This window comes from Carcharodon carcharias, chromosome 1, assembly GCF_017639515.1.
Source record: "Carcharodon carcharias isolate sCarCar2 chromosome 1, sCarCar2.pri, whole genome shotgun sequence".
NCBI classification, from domain to species: domain Eukaryota; kingdom Metazoa; phylum Chordata; class Chondrichthyes; order Lamniformes; family Lamnidae; genus Carcharodon; species Carcharodon carcharias.
In genome coordinates, this window is record NC_054467.1 from 200,626,311 (window position 1) to 200,647,225 (window position 20,915).

Here is a 20,915-nt window from a genome sequence, read left to right on the forward strand (position 1 = left end):
AGTCCGGTTGATAGAGTGCCGGATAACACACGTTTTACTGTATTGGTTGGTTTGAGAGATTTGCTGCTTGTATGTTGTAGGAGATAAAAAAAATATTTAAATCAAGATGTATAAAAGCTTACTGAGGCCAGTGTCTCGTTGGGGGGGTGGGGCGCTGGGCTCATTGTGCAAGCTATGCGTTAATCTTTTTATATTTTTCCAACCGAGGTGGAATTGTTTTTTTTAAATGTTGAATGTACTATGTAGATGCTTCTACAATAATTCTAAATGATGGGACTTTTATTTTAGTTGATGGAAGTCACAGGAAAGAACCCAGATGAAAGCATAGTTGCACTTCATGACTGCAACGGTGATGTGAACAGAGCTATCAATGTACTGCTGGAAGGAAATTCAGATACGGTATGGATAAAGACATTACTTATTCTACTGCTTTAGTGTCAGATTGCTCTCTGACTAGCAAAATATAGTACAGTGTCTGAAGTCTGGATGTCTGAAGCTGGAATTGTCTGAAAACAGGACATTTTTAGATTGTGGCATGCATCAATTTTAACTGAGTAATATAACGCAAACTTGCCAGTTCAGCTAGGCACCATTTTGGTGCAGTATGACATCAGACTGGTTAACTGCTTTGCCGCAAGTGGCCTTTTGCCACTTGCAGTCTGTTCCTGCATTCCAAGTGACCCTTGCACCCCATCCAACCTGGTTTGGTTCACACTGCCTGACCTGAAATCTGGTACTGTCATGCTCCAGGGAGATCCTGGTTTTGAGACATTACTGTATTTTGTTTCTTGCGTTTTTTCCATCTGCACACAGGGTTTGAAAGAAGTACATGTAAATAGGTTTGTGAAGTGTATTCGCACAAGTTTAAAAAATAAACTTAGTCAAAATGCTGTTGAGCTTGTGTATTAAAATGATTTCACTAAGACTGAAAATAATCAGTTTGGTGGCCGCCATATGTAATGAACAGAAATGTGTTGGAAGGTCCTGGGTGCATTAATCCAGGGTTTTCTAATGAAGACCCTCTCCCCATTGTAAACATGGGGATAAAATAGAGACAGAAACAGTCAGGTTGTGGGGTCTGGATTAGAAGTCATTAGATTTGAATTGAATGAGAGACCCTACTGATGTGGCAAATGGTAGCGTTGTTATTATTTTCTGTTGTAAGAATATGATGAATGAAAGCCTAAACATAACTCTGGATCTCTCTCACAGTAAGTTAATTTAAAGCAGCTGAGCAATTCGTATGAGGCCTAATCTTAATCCACCTCCACAATGATTGGAGAAGGGCAAGTATGCAAGGCACTAACACCCAGCATTGATAACATGTGTGTGCTATTGTTCCATTTCCAGGTTACATCCATGTTGAATTTTTTCCAGTATTGGCAATGCTTAAATGTAAGATGCTTAGCCTGCCTGCAGGAATGAACACTGATTACCTAATAATATTTAATGTGAGACCTAAATCTGTAACAATTGGCAGGTAGGAATAGCTCCTGGATTGCCCCCTCCTTCACAACTGACTCCAAACCTTGAGTTGCAGGATTTGTGGAATTTCATATATGAAAAAAAAGGTTGCAATTTGCTCTAAAAGAAAGCATGGTGGGTGGTAGCCATACAAGTTGGGTATGATGTTTACAACACTGGAATGTCATGGAAGGGTTGATGGAACAGATTGAGTGCCTATGTTTTAGACACAGGTACGGTGTCTTAAATCCGGCTGTCCAAAAACTGGAGTTGTCCGAAAACCGTACACGTCTATGATATGCCGTGCATCAATTTTAATTGAGTAAAATTTTAAAAATTATCTGAATAATTTGGCTAGGTGCTGCACTGGTGTGGTGTGGTCCGGACTAGTTATCAGCTAAACACACCACACCACTCTATCCCATGCTCCAAAAGACCCTTGACCCCACCCAACCCAACTTGAGCTAAACTGCCTACGGCCAATCCGCCTGACCCGAAATCTAGGGTGGCCTTGGTCTCGAGATTGCCAAATTTGAGGTAGTGTACTTGTACCATGTTTAACTTTTTTGTTTGGCTCTAGTATCTTTTCAGCATTTGAAGTTTTAACTATTTCACTTGGATGCCAACAGTCATCTGATTCTGAGACACTTTTCAGGAGTCATTTAGGTGGTGGTGTTTTTCTTGACTACTGTTCCAAGAGGTGGCACAGGGGTCTGACTTCTGATTTGGTTGCATATGGTCTGTAACATGTTGGCTACTGCTGTGCATGAAACTGAATCTGTTCGAATTTAAATTCTTCCTGCCCTATCATCAACCAGGGAACAGAAGTTTGTAGAAATCTGAGCTTTTCAAAATGTTTTTATGGAGTTAAATTTATGTACTAGTTGGTGAACTGGTATGGATGAGGGTTTATAGAATTGAGATTGATTTGAGGAATGCAAGAGAAACATGGAAGGAATTTCAGTTAGAATGTTAAATGTTTGCCATATCAATGTCAAATGTAATTTAAGAGAGCACTAGATAAATATTTGAAAGAGGGAATGGGATGGGATTCAGTCATTCCAGTTGAAGAGCTAGCAATTATGTGATGGTCAAAATGATCATCTGTGCCCTATTACAGTTTTTCAACTGAACAACATATTTGCGTTCTTATTAAATACATTCATATATATATATATATATATATATATATATGTACACACATATATAGATCCATTCGTGTATATATAGATCCATTCGTGTGTATATAGATCCATTCGTGTGTATATATATATCATATATTATATATTATATATATCACACACATATATATATCACATATATCTATATCACACATATATATCACACATATATCTATATCAATATCATATATCTATATCAATATCATATATCTATCTATCTACCTACCTACGTGTGTATAATATATATATATATATATATGTGTGTGATATATATATATATATATGTATATCCATTCATTCATAGGATCAAAGTATGAGAACCTTGCTACAAAAAGTAGCTGCTTTCACATCCTGACTTTAGGTATTTAGCTGGCCATTTTTCATAAAGCGTGTGTGAAACCAAATGAGTTGTTGAACCTTTTTGGAGTTTAATGTGCACTTCTGGTATTGATGTTTTCAGTTGCTCTAATTCAGATATGCAGATGACTTGGCCTTAGAATGCTTGTTTAGCAAGTAATGAATTGATGGGTGTCATTATACAGACCTCATGGGAAACTGTAGGCAAAAAGAAGAGTCTTGGAACTGGAAAAGATGGCCTCTTAGAAAATAAGGAAAACCGAGAGAAACGTGGAGATAAAGTAAGTCGGGGTCGTGCGATCTCTTCTAGACGAGGAAGAGGAAATCGTGGCAGGGAATGTAAGTATAGTATGTAAGATTTGTGTGTAATAAGGAACCAGTTTTTCAGCTGTTTCTGATGTGCATTGTCGAACCTTTCCTGAAACTTCCAATTTTTAATTTGCAGACAGAATTGAGGAAAATGGAGTGGATGTTAGCCCAGGTGATAGACCTGCAGAACGAGGAAGGCGTGGCCGTGGCAGAGGTGAGACAGACGAGAACAAACAAAAAGTACTGTTTAACCATTTTTTTCTTTCTTTGTCCAACGCCTTGCTGTAACTTGGTTTTCACTAATATTACGTATGAGCATGATGACTGAAGGGGAAGGACCCATAGGTTGATCAAGCCTGTTCTGCACATAGGCGATGCCTTGTACAGATCACTATTTTTACTCCCTACTCAAAAACGTCACTTTCTCTTGGGAAGGCATCCAACTTTTAGAAACTCAGGCTAATTATGAATGAAGAAACCTCAAAACTCCTCCAAGGTGATTAAAGTCTTGGCAGCACCCTGACTAACCCTAAATGAATGTGGTTATAGTTCCAACCTTTTCTGTATCTCTGGTCCGTCTTTTTCTTTGAAAGAACTGAGTTCACTGCACAGGCTGGTCGGCTATTCTATCATTCTCTTGTGGGGGGTGTGGGGCAGGGTGAAAAATGCCTTCCTATGTGTAACCTAGTTCTGGCCTTGCATAATTACAGACTGTAACTCCTCGTCCTCCCTAATCTATTTATTTTATTTCATTCAAGCTGTTTACAGAAACACAGGCTGTTCACATCATCATCTATCAGACTTCAGATGAAGTTACTTGCAAGTCTGTGCTTCTGTGCAGTAGAGTCCCAGTTCTTTGAGCCTAACTTGGTAATTCAGATGTTTCAAACTGGGAATTAATCTTAATGCCTTCAACTGTACCCTTTCCAAAGCCTCTTGCTGACTACAATAAATACGTATGCAGCATGATTAATTCAAATAACAATTGAAGTGCATTTTTATTCATCTATGGAATTTGAGGGTCACTGGCAAGGCCAGCATGTTCACCTGAGAGCTCACCTCCAAGGTTAGCGTTTAATCTCAAATATCCAAATGTTTTACTTTAAGGTTGCACAAATTCTGTCTAGAATAGTGTTTTTGATGTCGGGCTTTAAATTTAACACCCATTTGAGCAGCTCAGAAAATTGTACTCTGGATGTTAGCATTTCTAAACTAACTCAATTAATTCCATGTATCTAGTTGGAATGACTTTCTTTACTTCAGTTTGCAAGTAATTGGCTAAAATTAAGCTGAACTTCTGGTTTTTGTTTGCAGTTTAGCTGAAAGTTAATCTGTGAACTGCAGTTGGGTCAGACTTGTGAATGGCACATCCCTGGGTATGTAGGAACTTTACAGTGGTAGATGGTTAACAAAAAGATAACTTTTACTGTGAGTTTGGAGAGCCCAAACTGTTCGGGTGCTTCTGGTGTTTGTGCAAATCCCCAGGACCTGTTTAGAATAATCTTGGAGGTATGATGGATTTGGAAGTGAATTTGAATTTTAAGTAAATGAAGTTTCAAATTGGGCATGAACATGGGATAATTATGGAAAACGTTGGATCTTTTTAGCCATCGTGGGAGCATCTTTGGTGGTGACTCTTTCAGTCTTTGTTCCTAAATTTTAAATTTTTCAAAAACTGGATTTTTTTTTAAACCACCAGTGCTTCTGATCGATTTTACTTCTAAGCAGCCTCTGCTCAGTAGAAACTGGGGTCCTTGGTCTCCACTATCTGCTTGCTTTGCTAAAACTGGATGTCTGCTGAAATTGTTGTGCTTTATAATGGGATAGGAGTCAACAAGATGAAAGCTAACTGATTTGAAATGGGTGCAGGGAAGAGAACAAGTATAGTTTAAAAGAATGAAAATGGAAAGACTAAAGAAATGGCCAATTAATGATTATTGAAATGCAACAGTAATTAAAGACCAGGCAGTTAGGGTCATAGTCATTACAGCACAGGAGGAGACCATTCGACTCAGAGTTCAAGGAGAGCAAACCAGTTAGTCCCATTCACCTTTAACCCCGTAGCCCTGCAAGTTTATTGCGCTCAAGTGCTCATCCAATTTCTTTTCAAAATCATTCATTGTCTCAGCTTCCACCAACCTTCATAGCCAGCAAGTTCCAGATCATTACCATTTTGTTTTTTAAAAAGTTCACCCTGCATCTCCAGCCCAAAGCCTCACAACTGTGTCCTCTAGACCTTGTACCATCAGCTCATGGGAACAGTTTTTGTTCACTTTTATCTAAACTTGCCCTAATCTTGCACACCTCTATCAGATCTCCTTTCAATCTTCTTTGCTCTAAGAACAACAACCCCAGCTGTTTCAATCTAATCTTTGTAGTTAAAATCTATCGTCCCTGGAACCATTCTGGTAAATCTCATCTGCACCCTTTCAAGGGCTTTCTCATCCTAAAGTGTGGTGACCAGAATTGGTTGCATACAGTGTACAGTAGTTGTGGCCTAACCAGAACTTTATAAAGGCTCAGCGTAACATCCCTGCTTTTATACCGAGTGCCTCTATTTATAAAGCCTAAGATCCCATTTGCTTCAGGGACCACTCTCTCCAGTATGTCCTGCCAACTTCAAAGACCTATGCACATGTACCCCCAGGTCCTTTTGTTCCTGTACACTCTTTAGAACTGTGCTATTAAGTTTATATTGCCCCTCCCTATTCTGCCAAAATACATCACCCCACAGTTCTACATATTAAATTCCACTTGTCTGTCCATTCTGTTAACCTATCCATGTTCTGTTGCGATCAATTGGTATCGCCCTCACTGTGTGCCTCATCTCTGAGCTTGGTATCAGTAATTTTTAAAAAAATTGCACTTTGCTCTAATATCCAAGTCATTTACTTACATCAGAAGAAATCTGATCCTACCCTGAGGGGAGCACTGCTGTCTACCATCCTCCATTCTGGAAAAAACAACCATTTACCACAACTCATTGCTTTTTGAACTTAAGCCAACTTTTTATCCAAGATGACTGACCCTCTTATTCTATGAGCTTAATTTTTGTTAACCAGTCTTTTATGTGGTAATTTGTCAGATCCATATCAGTAACATCCACTGCATTTCCTTCATCAACCTTCTCTATTACTTGATCAAAAATTTCAATTTGATCAGACCGTACCTTTTATACATCCTTGCTGGTTCTCCTTAATGAATTCAAACTTCTGCAAGTTAGAGTTGATGTATAATGATTCAGGGAACAATTTGATAAGCTCCTTTAATGAATCCATTGGCATTTCCCTGCTTGCAGAATGAGAAGCTTCCTCATAACATTATCTGGGGCAAGTGGTGAGTTTGCCTCTCTTGCCTTAGCAAAGTTGGGCGAAAAAATGGAATGCATTATGTGACTGTTGGTGAATCTCACTTTTGTGGGTTTGCTCAGGAGTCACATTGCAGACAGAATTTCTCATCCTCACAACTGAAATGCACTCTTTTTAAAGAATTTGTGGAAATTTGCCATTGGATATAAAGCACAACTTCAAAAAGTAAGCATTTCCAGTTTATACCTTGCATTAATATACAAAGATTATAATGAGTTCATTATCCATGCAACACAACTTTGCCTTCAGATGTTAGTTTGGGTGAAATGCTAAGGTCAAAATTACAAAAAGCAACTATCTTTTCCTTGATTGCCCGACACCATAGCTTTAACCTGGTTGCAGTTTTTCACAAGATGAGTGGCAATAATAGACTTTCAAAAATATAGCACATACCTTTTAAAGTTCTCTCTCTATGCTATATTTATCATTTTAAGTTCCCAGTAAATATTTCTTATCTGTTGACATATGAAGTGGACTTAAAACTGTTGTAAAATTGACCAATGCTTTTAGCATTAAGACTAAACATGAAGGCTGAAATTGCTTAACTATTCTGGCAACTCTTAACTCTGGGAATCTGTCTACTCTGCTACAGCCTACATATGCTGGTTCCTGGTCACTCACGAAGTTTCCAGATCTAATGGGTCTGACCTCCTTTTTCAGAACGTTGGCATAAGGGGTGTGTCCAGGATATGGACTCGCTAAATTAGGATTTCTGTTCCTTTTTTGGAGAGTAGTATGGTGTTGAGAAGAGGTGCTGCAGCCCCTGGAGGGACAGATTCTCATGGACTAGAAAAATATTTTGATTGATTTAGCTGCTTGTTGTCTGTGTTCCAGAGGCCTTGACACCAAACCCACAGCATGCCCCCCCCTTGGCCCCAGTCAAGAAGACTGCATTTTTAAAATATTCATTCAAGGAATGTGGGCTTCGCTGGCCACACCAGCATTTATTGTCCATCCCTAATTCCCCTTGAGAAGGTGGTGGTGAGCTGTCGTCTTAAACCGCTGCAGTCCTTGTGGTGTAGTTACACCCACAGTGCTGTTAGGAAGGGAGTTCCAGGGTTTTGACCCAGCAACTGAAGGAACGATGATATATTTCCAAGTCAGGATGGTGAGTGGCTTGGAGGGGAGCTGCCAGCTGGTGGCTGTTGTCCTTGTCCTTCTGGATGTTGGTGGTCATGGGTTTGGAAGGTGCTGACTAAGGAGCCTTGGTATGTTTCTGCAGTGCATCTTGTAGATGGTAGACAGTGCCACTGTGTGTTGGTGGTGGAGGGAGTGAATGTTTGTGGAAGGGGTGTCATTTGCCCTGAATGCTGTCAAGCTTCTGAGTGTTGTTGGAGCTGCAGTCATTCAGGCAAGGGGAGTGTCTTCCATCACACTCCTGACTTATGCCTTCAGATGGTGGACAGGCTTTGGGGAGTCAGGAGGTGAGTTACTTGCCACGTGGTTCCTAGCCTCTGACCTGCTCTAGTAGCCACGATATTTATATGCCTAATCCAGTTCAGTTTCTGGTCAATGGTAACCCCCGGGTTGATGTCAGTGGGGCTTCAGTGATGGTAATGCCATTGAACGGCAAGGGACGATGGTTAGATTCTCTCTTGTTGGAGATGGTCATTGCCTGGCACTTGTGTGTTGTAAATGTTAATTGCCACTTTTTGGCCCAAGTCTGGATATTTTCCAGGTCTTGCTGCATTTGGACATGGACTGCTTCAGTATCTGAGGAGTTGCAAATGGTGTTGAACATTATGCAATCAGCGAACATCTCCACTTCTGATCTTATGATGAAAGGAATGTCATTGATGAAACAGCTGAAGATGTTTGGGCCTAGGACACTACCATGAGGATCTTCTGTAGTGTTTTTTTTTGATTCATTCACGTGATGTGAGCTTTGCTGGTTGGGCCAGCATTTATTGCCCATCCCTGGTTGTCCTTGAGAAGGTGGTGGTAAGCTGCCTTCTTGAACCGCTGCAGGCCATGTGGTGTAGGTACACCCACAGTGCTGTTAGGAAGGGAGTTCCAGGATTTTGATCCAGCAACAGTAAAGGAATGGCAATAAATTTCCAAGTCAGGATGGTGAGTGACTTGGACGGTAACATCTAGGTGGTGGTGTTCCCATTTATCTGCTGCCCTTGTCCTTCTAGGTAGTGATGGTTGTGGGTTTGGAAGGTGGTGAATTCCTGCAGTGCATGTTGTAGATGGTACACACTGCTGCTGCTGTGCGTTGGTGGTGGAGGGAGTGAATGTTTGTGGATGTGGTGCCAATCAAATGGACTGCTTTGTCCTGGAAGGTGTCCAGCTTCTTGAGTGTTTTAGGAGATGCAGTCATTCAGGCAAGGCGAGTGTATTCCATCACATTTGTGCCTCGTAGATGATGGATAGGCTTTGAGGAGTCAGGATGCGATGTCCTGGAACTGAGATGACTGACCTCCAACAACTACAACCATCTTCCTTTCTGCTAGGTGTGACTAACCAGTGAAGAGTTTTCCCCTGATTCCCATTGACTCTGGTTTTGCTTGGGCTCCTTAATGCCATTTCAGTCAAATGAGGCCTTGGTATCAAGGGCAGCCACTCTCCTCACCTCGGGAGTTCACAGCTCTTTGGTCCATGTTTGAACCAAGGCTGAAATGAGGTCAGGAGCTGAGTGGGCATGGCGGAAGCCAAACGGAAGCGGAAGCATGAAGCGTCAGTGAGCAGGTTATTGCTAAGCAAGTGTTGCTTGACAGTACTGTTGATGACCCCTTCCATTGCTTTGCTAATGATCAAGAGGAGACTGATGGGGCAGTAATTTGGCTTGGTTGGATGTGTCCTGCTTTTTTGTGTATAGGATGTAGTTGGGCAATTTTCCACATGGCTGGATAGATGTCAGTGTTGCAGCTGTACTGGAACAGATTGGCCAAGGGTGCGACAAGTTCTGGAGCACAAGTCTTCAAGTGCTATTGTTGAGACATGTCAGGGCCCATAGCCTTTGCACTATCCAGTGTCTTCAGCTGTTTCTTGATATCATGTCGAGAGAATCGAGTTGGCAGAAGACTAGCATCTGTGATGCTGGGGACCTCTGGATCACGCACTCGGCACTTCTGGCTGAAGATTGTAGCAAATGCTTCAGCCTTATATTTTTGCACTAATGTGCTGGGCTCCCCCATCACTGAGAATGGGGATATTTGTGAAGTTTCCTCATCCAGTGAGTTTAATTGTCCACCACCATTCACGGCTGGGTGTGGCAGGACTGCGGAGCTTAGATTTAATCCATTGGTTGTGGAATTGCTTGGCTCTTGTCTATCACTTGCTGTTTGACAAGCAAGTACCCCTGTGTTGTAGCTTCACCAGGTTGACATCTCATTTTTAGGTATGCCTGGTGCTGCTGGCATACCCTCCTGCTCTCTTCTTTGAACCAGGGCTTATCCTCTGGCTTGGTGATAATGGTAGAGTGAGGGATATGTCAGGCCGTGAAGTTACAAATTGTGGTTGAGTACAATGCTGCAGCTGATGGCCCACAGCACCTCAAGGATGCCCAGTCTTGAGTGGCTCCATCTGTTCGAAATCTACCCCATTTAGCACGATGGTCGTGCCACATAACATGATGGAGGATATCCTCAATGTTAAAGCCGGATTTCATCTCCACAAGGACTGTGTGGTGGTCACTCCTACCGACACTGCTGTACAGATGCACCTGCGGCAGGCAGGTTGGTGAGGGTGAGGTCAAGTGTGTTTATCTGTTAATGGTGTTCTCTACCTGCCACAGACTCAGTCTAGCAACTATGTCCTTTAGGACTCAACCACCTTGGTCAGTAGTGGTACTCCTGAGCCATTCTTGGTGATGGACATTGATGTCCCCCACCCAGAGTACATTCTGCGCTCTTGCCACTCTCCGCGCTTCCTACATGTGATGTTCAAAGTGGAGTACTGATTTATCAGGTGGGCGGTACATGGCAATTAGCAGGAAATTTCCTTGCCCATGTTTAACCTGGTGTCACGAGACTTCATGGGGTCTAGATTCGATGCTAAGGCCTCCCAGGGCAATTCCTTCCTGTCTATGTACCACTTTGTGCTGCCACCTCTGCTGGATCTGTCCTGCCAGTGGGACAGGACGTATCCAGGAACGGTGATAATGGTGTCTGAAACATTGTCTGTATGGCATGATTCCGTGAGTATGGCTGTCAGGCTTTACTAGTCTGTGAGACAGATCTCTCAATTTTCGCACTAGCCCCCAAATGTTAAGGAGGACTTTGCAGGGTTGACGTTTCCTCCATCATGTTGATGCCGGGTTGTCCATCCCGTTTCATTCCTTTGAGACTTTTTGATACGACTAAGCAGCTTGAGTGGGTCTGGAGTCACATACAGGCCAGACCAGCTAAGGATGGTAGATTTCCTTCCCTAAAGGATATTAGTGAACCAGATGGGTCTTTACGACATCCAACAATGGGTTTGTGGTCATCATTAGACTTTCAGTTGCAACATGAATTCAAGTTTCATGATCTGCTGTATTGGGATTCCAACCCAGGTCCCCGGAGTGTTACCCCGGGTTTCTGAATTACTAGCCCAATATCAATACAACTACGTCACTGCTTCCCCCTGCTATTTGGGTGCCTAGTCCTAACCCTGCACTTTACATTGGGTTCAACTTTTGAAGAACACAGTGGTGCAATCCCTGTATGAGTGCTGGATCACAGCCTGTGGAAATTTTGGACAATGCAGTTTATCATATATACCTAATTGACGCATCTTTAAATTTGCAGGATTCAATGGTCGTAGCAGAGGCAGGGCAGCAGGAAGATTTTCAGCACAAGGCATGGGGTAAGCATCTCAAAATGAAGTACATTCCTTAATTGTTTATTTCAGGATTGCCTGAATTAGGAGTTGCATTATTCTAGTTTACTACAGAATTGATTTAGTCAATTGCAAAATTTTTAGTTAGTCTAGTATAATTCATCATTGTTCTCATAAGACTAGAACTGAAACCTGTGATGTCAATTCAAATTGAAGGAACGCAATTAGGTGCCGCATACTGCAGATAGTCATCCTGTGTAACAAAGTTTTAACTGAGAAGGCAGTTTACTTTGCACCTTTGGTGAAGCTATGATCATTTATTTTTTTTGAGTGCATTATTATTCCTAGAGTAATGGAGAAGTTGGGTTTTACCAGATCATCTTACTGGGTGGCTGAGTTGTCAGGCAGCAAGCCAGGAAATGGTACTGGATGAGCATGCAGCATGCCCCCATGTCCCTGATTTTGATACTTCTGGGTTAACATCCATGCTGTTCTGAAGTGTTGACCATCAGTGCATGGAATAATTCTGGGCTAATTGTGGTCATCAAAGCAGTAAGCTGAAATCTAAAACAGTGTGTTTCCATACACGAGAAAAAAGCAAACTTAAGTGTTATTATCACAAAGCTCACCAAGTCTGTACTGAGGATACCTAGTCCAATCCCATTTTCTTCATTTGTAAATGCCGCTTAGTATTTTATATAGTGTTATGGCAGGTGGATGGTAAATACCAAGTTTCTCAAATTCCAGAGGGAAATTTGAAGCAGCTGCCATAACTATTTTTACAATTCATACTTATTTCAGGATGCCGGTTTCGAATTCAATAAAATGAAGACTTACAAAACTGGATTAAACCTTTATTCATAGAAGAAATGATTTTAAGCACATACATAGATCTACAAATTACTGCTATGATAACTTCTAAATCCCGTAATTAATCTAAACCCCAGTTACATCTCCGTTAAGGCAGCAGTGAGACACAGATTTTAAAAGACCCAGGCACACAATACCCTGAACAGTCGAATTCAAAGCGAGTTTTGTTCACTTTTTGAGGCTTGGATGCTGGAGGCTTTTCACACTTGTTAGATCTTAGAATTCCTTCCCTTGCATACAGCCTTCTCATTTATACACATTTTCCCCTTTGAATGCAAATTCTCATTGTTTCACTATGTCGTTGGATTTTTACCCCTCTCATAATAAAAATCTCTCAGTACCAATTTTACCTGTAATCTCTGGGGGAGAAAGAAATGCATTGTTTCTTAACCTCTGGCTAGGTGAAACATTTCACTGCTTTTGAATTCAATCTTGTCTGGTTTGTTTAAAAATGCAGTTGTTCTCTTTATACCTTACATGCTAAAACTTCCCCCATGTTTACCTACTTAACATTTCAAACCTAGCTTATCTTCTGTTACATCAGCTGCCTTTAAGGCACACATGCGCACAGACCCCAAGTAGCCCTGTGTTGTACAATAAATTCCAATAACATTTTGAAAATTATTATATCTTCCTGACAATAGTGTTTTAATATATGTCAAAGCTGTTTTCTGGGATAGGTCGGGTAAGTATTTACTACTTTCACCGCTTATAGTTTAAGGTCTTTTTGTGGTTTATAGTTTGTATATTCTGTGGTAACGAGGATCAGGAAAGAAGGCCCCTCGAGAAATTGATTTAAAAGGTTTAATTTAAAGGGATAAGTCATGGCAGGAGAGCTCAAAGTCGTGGTGTGCTCCTCGTACTCCATGTGGGAAGCCGGGAATGTTTCCAGTGCCCGGGACCAGCATGTGTGCAGGAAGTGTGTCCAGTTGCAGCTCTTAGAAGCTCGGGTTTCAAAGCTGGAACGGCAGCTGGGGACACTTTGGAGCATCCGTGAGTCTGAGAGCATCTTGGATAGCACGTTTAGAGAGGTGGTTACACTGCAGATGAAGGGAATGGGGGACCACCAGGCAGCCCAAGAGAAACAGGGAGGTAGTTCTGGAGTCCCCTGGGGTCCCCCTCGCAAATTGGTATTCCATTTTGGAGGCTGATGAGGGCGCTGGTCCCTCCAGGGAGCGAACAGAGCCAAGTTTCTGGCACTACAAGCAGCTTGTCTGTACAGGAGGAGAGGAAGAGCAATTATAATAGGGGATTCTATAATCAGGGGAACAGATAGGCGCTACTGTGGCCGTCAATGTAACTCCAGGATGGTGTGTTGCCTCCCTGGTGCCAGGTTCCGGGATGTCACTGAACAGCTGCAGGACACTCTGAAGGGGGAGGGTGATAAGGCAGAGGTCATGGTACATGTTGGTACCAATGACATAGATAGAAAGAGGGATGAGGTCTTGCATCAAGAATTCAGGGAGCTAGGCAGTAGGCTATAAAGCAAGACCTCTCTGGTTGTAATCTCTGGATTACTCCCTGTGCCACATGCTAGTGAGCTCAGAAATAGGAGAATAGCGCAGATGAATACGTGGCTTAAGAGTTGGTGCAGCAGGGAGAGTTTTAGATTCCTGGATCACTGGGACCGTTTCTGGGGAAGGTGGGACCTGTACAAGCAGGACGGTCTATATCCGAACCAGAGTGGGACTAACGCCCTTGCGGTCGGATTTGCTGGTGCTGTTGGGAGGAGTTTAAACTAATTCAGCAGGGGGAGGGGACAGAAAATTTTAGCAGAATAGGGACACATCATAATACAGTAAAACAATCAAGTCAGAGGGAGTACAGCTGCATTAAGTTTCAAGGGAGTAAGGCAAGGCTGGATGGCCTGTACCTTAATGCCAGGAGTATTACAGGTAAAATGGATGAGTTAAGGGTGAGGATTGACATGTGGAAATGTTACAGTAGCCGTCAGTGAGACGTGGTTGAGGGAGGGGCAGGATTGACAGTTTAACATTCCAGAATGTAGAATCTTCAGGCAAGTCAGGGGAGGGGGTAAAAAAGGAGGCACTGCATTAGTTAAGGAGTTGGTTACTGCAGTAAGGAGAGATGATATCTTGGAGGAGGCATCGAACGAAGCTTTGTGCGTAGAGCTTAGGAATAAAAAAGGGGCAGCCACGTTGTTATTAGACCCCCAGATAGTCAGTGGGAAATTGAGAAGCAAATATGTGCACAATTTGTGGAGGTGTGTAAAAACAATAACAATAGGGTAATTATATTAGGTAATTTCAACTTTCCCAACATTAATTGGGATAGACATAGTTTTAAGGGCTTAGAGTGGATTTCATGAAATGTATACAGGAGAATTTTAAGGTCGATATGTAGAGGGTCCATCAAGGGACAGTGCGGTGCTGGACCTAATTCTGGGGAATTAAGCTGGACAGGTGGTGGTGGGGGAGCATTTTAGTGATAGCGACCACAACATGGTATAATTTAAGCTTGTTATAGACAAAGAAATAGACAACTTGCAAAAAAATGTTTTGGATTGGGGGAGAGTGGATTTTAGTAAAATAAGGCAGGATCTGGCCAAGGTAGACAGGGAACTTGTGGGGAAAACTACAGAGGAGCAGTGGGGGGTGTTCAAAAAGGAAATAGGGAGGGTACAGGCTCAGCATGTTCCCTCTAGAGTGATCAGATGGAGTAACAAGCCCAGAGAACCATGGATGACCAGAGATATTCAGGATACGAAGAGAAGGAAAGGAGAGGCTTTTAGCAAGTACAAGGGAAGCAAATCAGCAGAGGCAGTAGAGTACAGAAAGTGCAGGGTGGAGCTTAAGAAAGCAGTTAGGAGAGCAAAGAGGAGATATGAGAAAGCTCTGGCTGGTAAAAGTAGGGAAAATCCCAAGATATTCTATAAGTATATCAATGGGAAGAGGATAACCAGGGAAAGAATAGTGGTCATTAGGGACCAAGAGGGAAATCTATGGGTGGAGCCAGAGGACATCGGTTGAGTGTTGAACGAGTACTTCACATCTGTCTTCACCCAAGAGAATGAGGATGAAGGTATTGAACTCGGGAAGAGAGACTGAAGTTCTTGAGCAAATTGATATAGGAAGTGACTAGGTATTGGAGGTGCTGGCAGGCTTAGAAGTGGACATATCTCCAGGTCTGGATGATTTGTGCCCCAGACTGCTGAGGGAGGCAAGGCAGGAGATTGCAGCGACTCTGACCCAAATTTTTAATTCCTCTCTGGCCACGGGCTGGTGCCAGAGGACTGGAGAACAGCTAATGTGGTTCTGCTATTTAAGAAGGGTTGTAGAGATAAACCAGGGAACTATAGGTCAGTGAATCTCACGTCAGTGGTAGGGAAATTATTGAAGAAAATTCTGAAGGAAAGAATCTATCTCCACTTGGAGAGGCAAGGTTTGATCAGGGATGGTCAGCATGGCTTTATCAGAGGGAGGTCATGCCTAACAATTTTGATTGAATTTTTTGAGGAGGTGACCAGGTGTGTAGATGAGGGTAGTGCAGTTGATGTAGTTTATATAGATTTCAGCAAAGCCTTTGACAAGGTCTCACATGGGAGATTTATAAAGGCAAAGGCACATGGGATACAGGGTAATTTGATAAGGTGGATTCAAAATTGGCTTAGTTGTAGGAGGCAGAGGGTGATGACAGAAGGATGCTTCAGTGACTGGAAGCCAATGTCCAGTGGCGTACCACAGGGATCTGTTGGGTCCCCTATTATTCATCATTTATATAAATGACATAGATGACTATGTGGGGGGTTGGATTACTAAGTTTGCGGATGACACAAAGATTGGCCAATTGGTTAACAGTGAGGTTGAGTGCCTTGGGCTACAGGACGAGATAGATGGGATGGTCAAATGGGCAGATAAGTGGCAGATGGAATTTAACCCTGAAAAGTGTGAGGTGATACACTTTGGAAGGAGTAATTTGACAAGGAAGTATTCAATGAACGGTATGACACCAGGAAGTTCTGAAGAACAAACGGACCTTAGCATGTGTGTCCATAGATCTCTGAAGGCAGAGGAACATGTTAGTGGGGTGGTGAAAAAGGCATATGGGACACTTGCCTTTATCAATCGAGGCATAGATTACAAAAGTAGGGAGGTCACTTTGGAGTTGTATAGAACCTTAGTGAGGCCAGAGCTGGAGTACTGTGTGCAGTTCTAGTCGCCACATTATAGGAAGGATGTGATGGCACTGGAGGGGGTGCAGGGGAGATTCACCAGGATGTTGCCTGGGATGAAACATTTAAGTTATGAAGAGAGGTTGGATAGACTTGGGTTGTTTTCATTGGAGCAGAGAAGACTGAGGAGTGACCTGATCGAGGTGTACAAGATTGAGGAGCATGGACAGGGTGGATAGGGAGCAGCTGTTCCCCTTAGATGAAGGGTCAGTCACAAGGGGATAGAAGTTCAAGGTGAGGGGCAGGAGGTTTAGGGGATGTGAGGAAAAGCTTTACCCAGAGGATGGTGACCGTCTGGAATGCGCTGCCTGGGACGATGGTGGAGGCGGGTTGCCTCACATCCTTTAAAAGGTACCTGGATGAGCACTTGGCACGTCATAACATTCAAGGCTATGGGCCAACTGCTGGTAAATGGGATTAGGTAGGTAGGTCAGGTGTTTCTCTCGTGTTGGTGCAGACTCGAAGGGCCTCTTCTGCACTGTGATTCTGTGATGGAATCTAAAACTCAATCATTAGTGAGGTATAGGAATGGATAAGGAAACAGATGGAAATGTGAGGGAAGAGATTAGGAATGCTGAGTCCAGAGTTTTGTAGTCTCCTGTTCAGAAAACCGCTTGTTATTAATCTGATTTTTTTCTTGCATTTGAAATGTTTACCTGGTTTTATCAAAAAAATCATCATCACGCAACAATCAGTAGATAAGCTAGGGGTAATGAAAAGTGTTGAGAAAATGGCGCATTTTACAACACTGCTGTTAATTTATACTTGAAATTATTCAACTCTGCACTGAATTCCAGTGAGAATGTTGTGGTTCTTTATGTACAACCTATACTTTAAATCCAAAGCATTGGAAAATATCTTTTGTGCTAATCTTGAAATACCTAAATCTCATCAATTGGAGTGGATCTTTAGGCACGCAGTCTAAACTGCTAAAGTAACTTTATTTGAAAGACGTGGTTCTTTTTCTTTTACTTTTGCCCCCTACCCTCCCAAAAAATAGATTCTGCTCTTTAAATACAAGATTTGAACTGGAGCCTAAACCAACTACTAACCAGATTTGATCCAGACATTCAAGCTAACTAATCTGAGCTTGACCTGAAGATGTAATTATGCTGATTGTTAACAGGGCTAAACTACTTTAGTGACTAGCTGCATTAGTTTGCAATCGATCATAGAACACTTCAATTTGCATCATTCTGTAAATAACTTTTGAATTCACTTCGTATGTCTCAATTCTACAGAACCTTCAACCCCACAGACTATGCAGATTCTACAACAAATAATGGTTTTGGGGCAATGTCAGAAATGTGGGAATCAGGCCAAAACAATGGAACAGGTAGGAAAAGTGTCTACTGAAAATGTTTATTTTTGCAATATTTTATAAGATCATTCTGTAAGATGGTATATTTTTTCCCTCTTCCTGTTATTTTCCAGGTGCTTGGCAGAATTCCATGGAGGACTGGGTTACTGAAGACTGGAATGAAGATGTAAGTGGGAGAGACTTGTATTGGAATGCTGTATTTTTCAAGCATTTAAGCAAAGACCTGTTATTTATAGAACACCAGTTAACAAAGGGACTTATCTATACTATGGCAAATTGCTCACTGTAATGTGCTAACTCTTATTACCACGAGCAAATATTGATAATTACTCCAGCTGTGTTGTACTTATTTTTATACTTGTTGTACAAGAATTAATTTAATTTAGCAGTGAATCAACAAGTCTTTCATTTGTTTCACTTAGTTGAGTTTTTCTACCACATGCATGGACAAACTAAAGTTCTTTTAGAGGTGCAATTCAATCTTGTAGCAAGATTAGTACCCTGTAGTAAATTTAGTTCTGTTGAGAAATCTGCTATTGGATCCACAACAGCTGTTACATGCGTCTTGTGATGTGGTAGTGTCATCAGTAAAATCCATTTGGGGTATTTACAATGTCTCTAATTCAATTGATAGTACACTAATGACGTGAGCTTGGCCTAAATAAGCCAAGTGGTTATGGTACTGGGTTTGTAACCCCAAGATCAAGAGTTCAAATCTCACAATGGCAAACTATGAAACAATGTAACTTCATCTGAAACAGATGGAAACAGGTTTACTCAAAAAGAGTATCAAGAGTTCAAATCTCACAATGGCAAACTATGAAACAATGTAACTTCATCTGAAACAGATGGAAACGGGTTTGTACTCGAAAGAGTTACACACTGTTGAATCAAGAGTTCAAATCTCACAATGGCAAACTATGAAACAATTAACTTCATCTGAAACAGATGGAAACGGGTTTGTACTCAAAAGAGTTACACTAATGACGTGTGGCAGAGCTGCTTGTTTTTTTCGGGGGTAGGGAAATGTAATTAAGTGACACCCGGCTGCTCATTTCACGTGTGGTATTACTTTGATGTATATCAATGAGTTTGAAGGCCATTTTTACACTTGGCGAATCTATTAATTTAAATATAGTTTTTAATCCAAGTTGTACACTTGCCAATAACTTGAGTAATAGCTTAACTGGAGTGTCTGCAAGTTGCTTTGTAAATGTTATAACTGAACATACTTGCTATAATAACTGGTTTTTCCAAATGGCCCCTGGAGACTGTCATTAAATCTTAGAATCTTAAGTACAAAAGTAGTTCAAATACACTTATAATGTCCTGAGGAAAGTGAAGGCATTAGATTCCTTGAATTAGTGAACAGCTCATTACACTTTCTCTTTATAAAACACACTTGGGTTACTGAAGAATACAGCTATCATTCAGGATCTTTGATAAACTAATGTATATTGGCAGTGAAATAAATATGAATCTTACCCCAATTCAAATTGCATAACTAATATATTCGCACTACTAGTTCCAGAAAATTTTAAGATATCTCAGATCAGTTCTGTAATATCGCTAGAAGTGGAGATAGTGGGGGTAATGGATGGGGTGAAAATTGATGAGTCGGATGTATTGGAAAGGTTGGCTGTGCTTGGAGTGGATAAAATGCCTATTCCGTATGGCTTACACCCCTGCTTGCTAAGGGAAATGGGAGTGGAGATAGAGGAAGAGCTTGCCATAACCTTCCAAACTTCCTGAGACACAGGGGAGGTGCCAGAGGTTTGGAAAGTGGCAAATGTGACAGCCTTGTTAGAGTTGTAAGGACCTTCCAAGTAACTGCAAGCTGGTCAATTTAACGTCACTGGGTAAGGTTTGAGAAACTATAATCAAGGCGGGTGTAGGAAATCATAGTCATGGCTCGAGGTTTGAGTTAATTAAGGAGAGCCAGTACGGATTTGTAAAAGGTACTTTGTACTTGACTAATCTAATTGAAATTTTGAAGCAACAGACAAGGCAGTTGAAGGGAAATTTTTAACATTCTTTCATAGGATGATGGGCATTGCTGGCAAGGCCAGCTTTTGTATTGGCCATGCCCAGTTGCCCTTGAGAAGGTGATGGTTAGCTGCCACCTTGAACCGCTGCAGTCCATGTGGTGTAGTGCTGTTAGGGAGTTCCAGGATTTTGACCCAGCGACAGTGAAGGAATGATGATATATTTCCAAGTCAGTATGGTGAGTGACTTGGAGGGGAGCTTCCAGGTGGTGGTGTTCCCATTTATCTGTTACCGTTGTCCTTTTAGATGGTATTGGTCAATGGTTTGGATGGGGCTATCTAAGGAGCCTTGGTGAATTCCTGCAGTGCATCTTATAGATGGTGTACACTGCTGCTACTGTGCATCGTTGGTGGAGGGAGTGAATGTTTGTGGATGTGGTGCCAACCAAGCAGGCTGCTTTGTCCAGGATGGCGTCAAGCTTGTTGAGTGTTGTTGGAACTGCACTCATCCAGGCAAGTGTCGAATATTCCATCACACTCCTGACTTGTGCCTTGTAGATGGAGGACAGACTTTGAGGAGTCAGGAGGCGAGTTGCTCGTCACTCAATTCCTAGCCTCTGACCTGCCCTTGTAGCCACAGTACTCGTCTGGCTAGTCCAGTTCGGTTTCTGGTCAATGGTAACCCCCAGGATGTTGTTGATGGGGGATTCATTAATGGTAATGCCATTGACCATCAAGCGGCAATGGTTGGATTCTCTCTTATTGGGAATGGTCATTGCCTGCCACTTGTGTGCTGCAAATGTTACTTGGCACTTGTCAGCACAAGCCTGGATGTTGTCCAAGCCTTGCTGCATTAATGGACATGGACTGCTTCAGCATCTGAGAAGTTGGGAATGGTGCTGAACATTGTGCAATCATCAGCGAACATCCCCTCTTCTGACCTTATGATGGAAGGAAGGTCATTGATGAAGCAGCAGAAGACATTGGGCTGAGGACACTACCCTGATTAACTCCTGTGGTGATGCCCTGGAGCTGAGATGACTGACCTCGAACAACCACAACTATTTTCTTTTGTGCTAGGTATGACTTCACCCAGCGGGGAGT

The 20,915-nt window shown here is 42.0% G+C and overlaps 1 protein-coding gene across 6 annotated transcripts in view; it reads left to right on the forward strand.

Moving 5' to 3' along the window:
- The window catches only part of ubap2a (ubiquitin associated protein 2a), a 156,024-nt gene that overhangs the window by 29,210 nt on the left and 105,899 nt on the right, over positions 1-20,915 (forward strand). For all 6 annotated transcript variants that reach the window (XM_041187434.1, XM_041187414.1, XM_041187405.1 and 3 more), the window contains exons 4-9: positions 289-399; positions 3,188-3,341; positions 3,448-3,525; positions 11,413-11,470; positions 17,747-17,841; positions 17,940-17,992. In XM_041187434.1, coding sequence (XP_041043368.1) covers positions 289-399; positions 3,188-3,341; positions 3,448-3,525; positions 11,413-11,470; positions 17,747-17,841; positions 17,940-17,992 — 549 coding nt within the window. The remainder of the gene's footprint in view (positions 1-288; positions 400-3,187; positions 3,342-3,447; positions 3,526-11,412; positions 11,471-17,746; positions 17,842-17,939; positions 17,993-20,915) is intronic.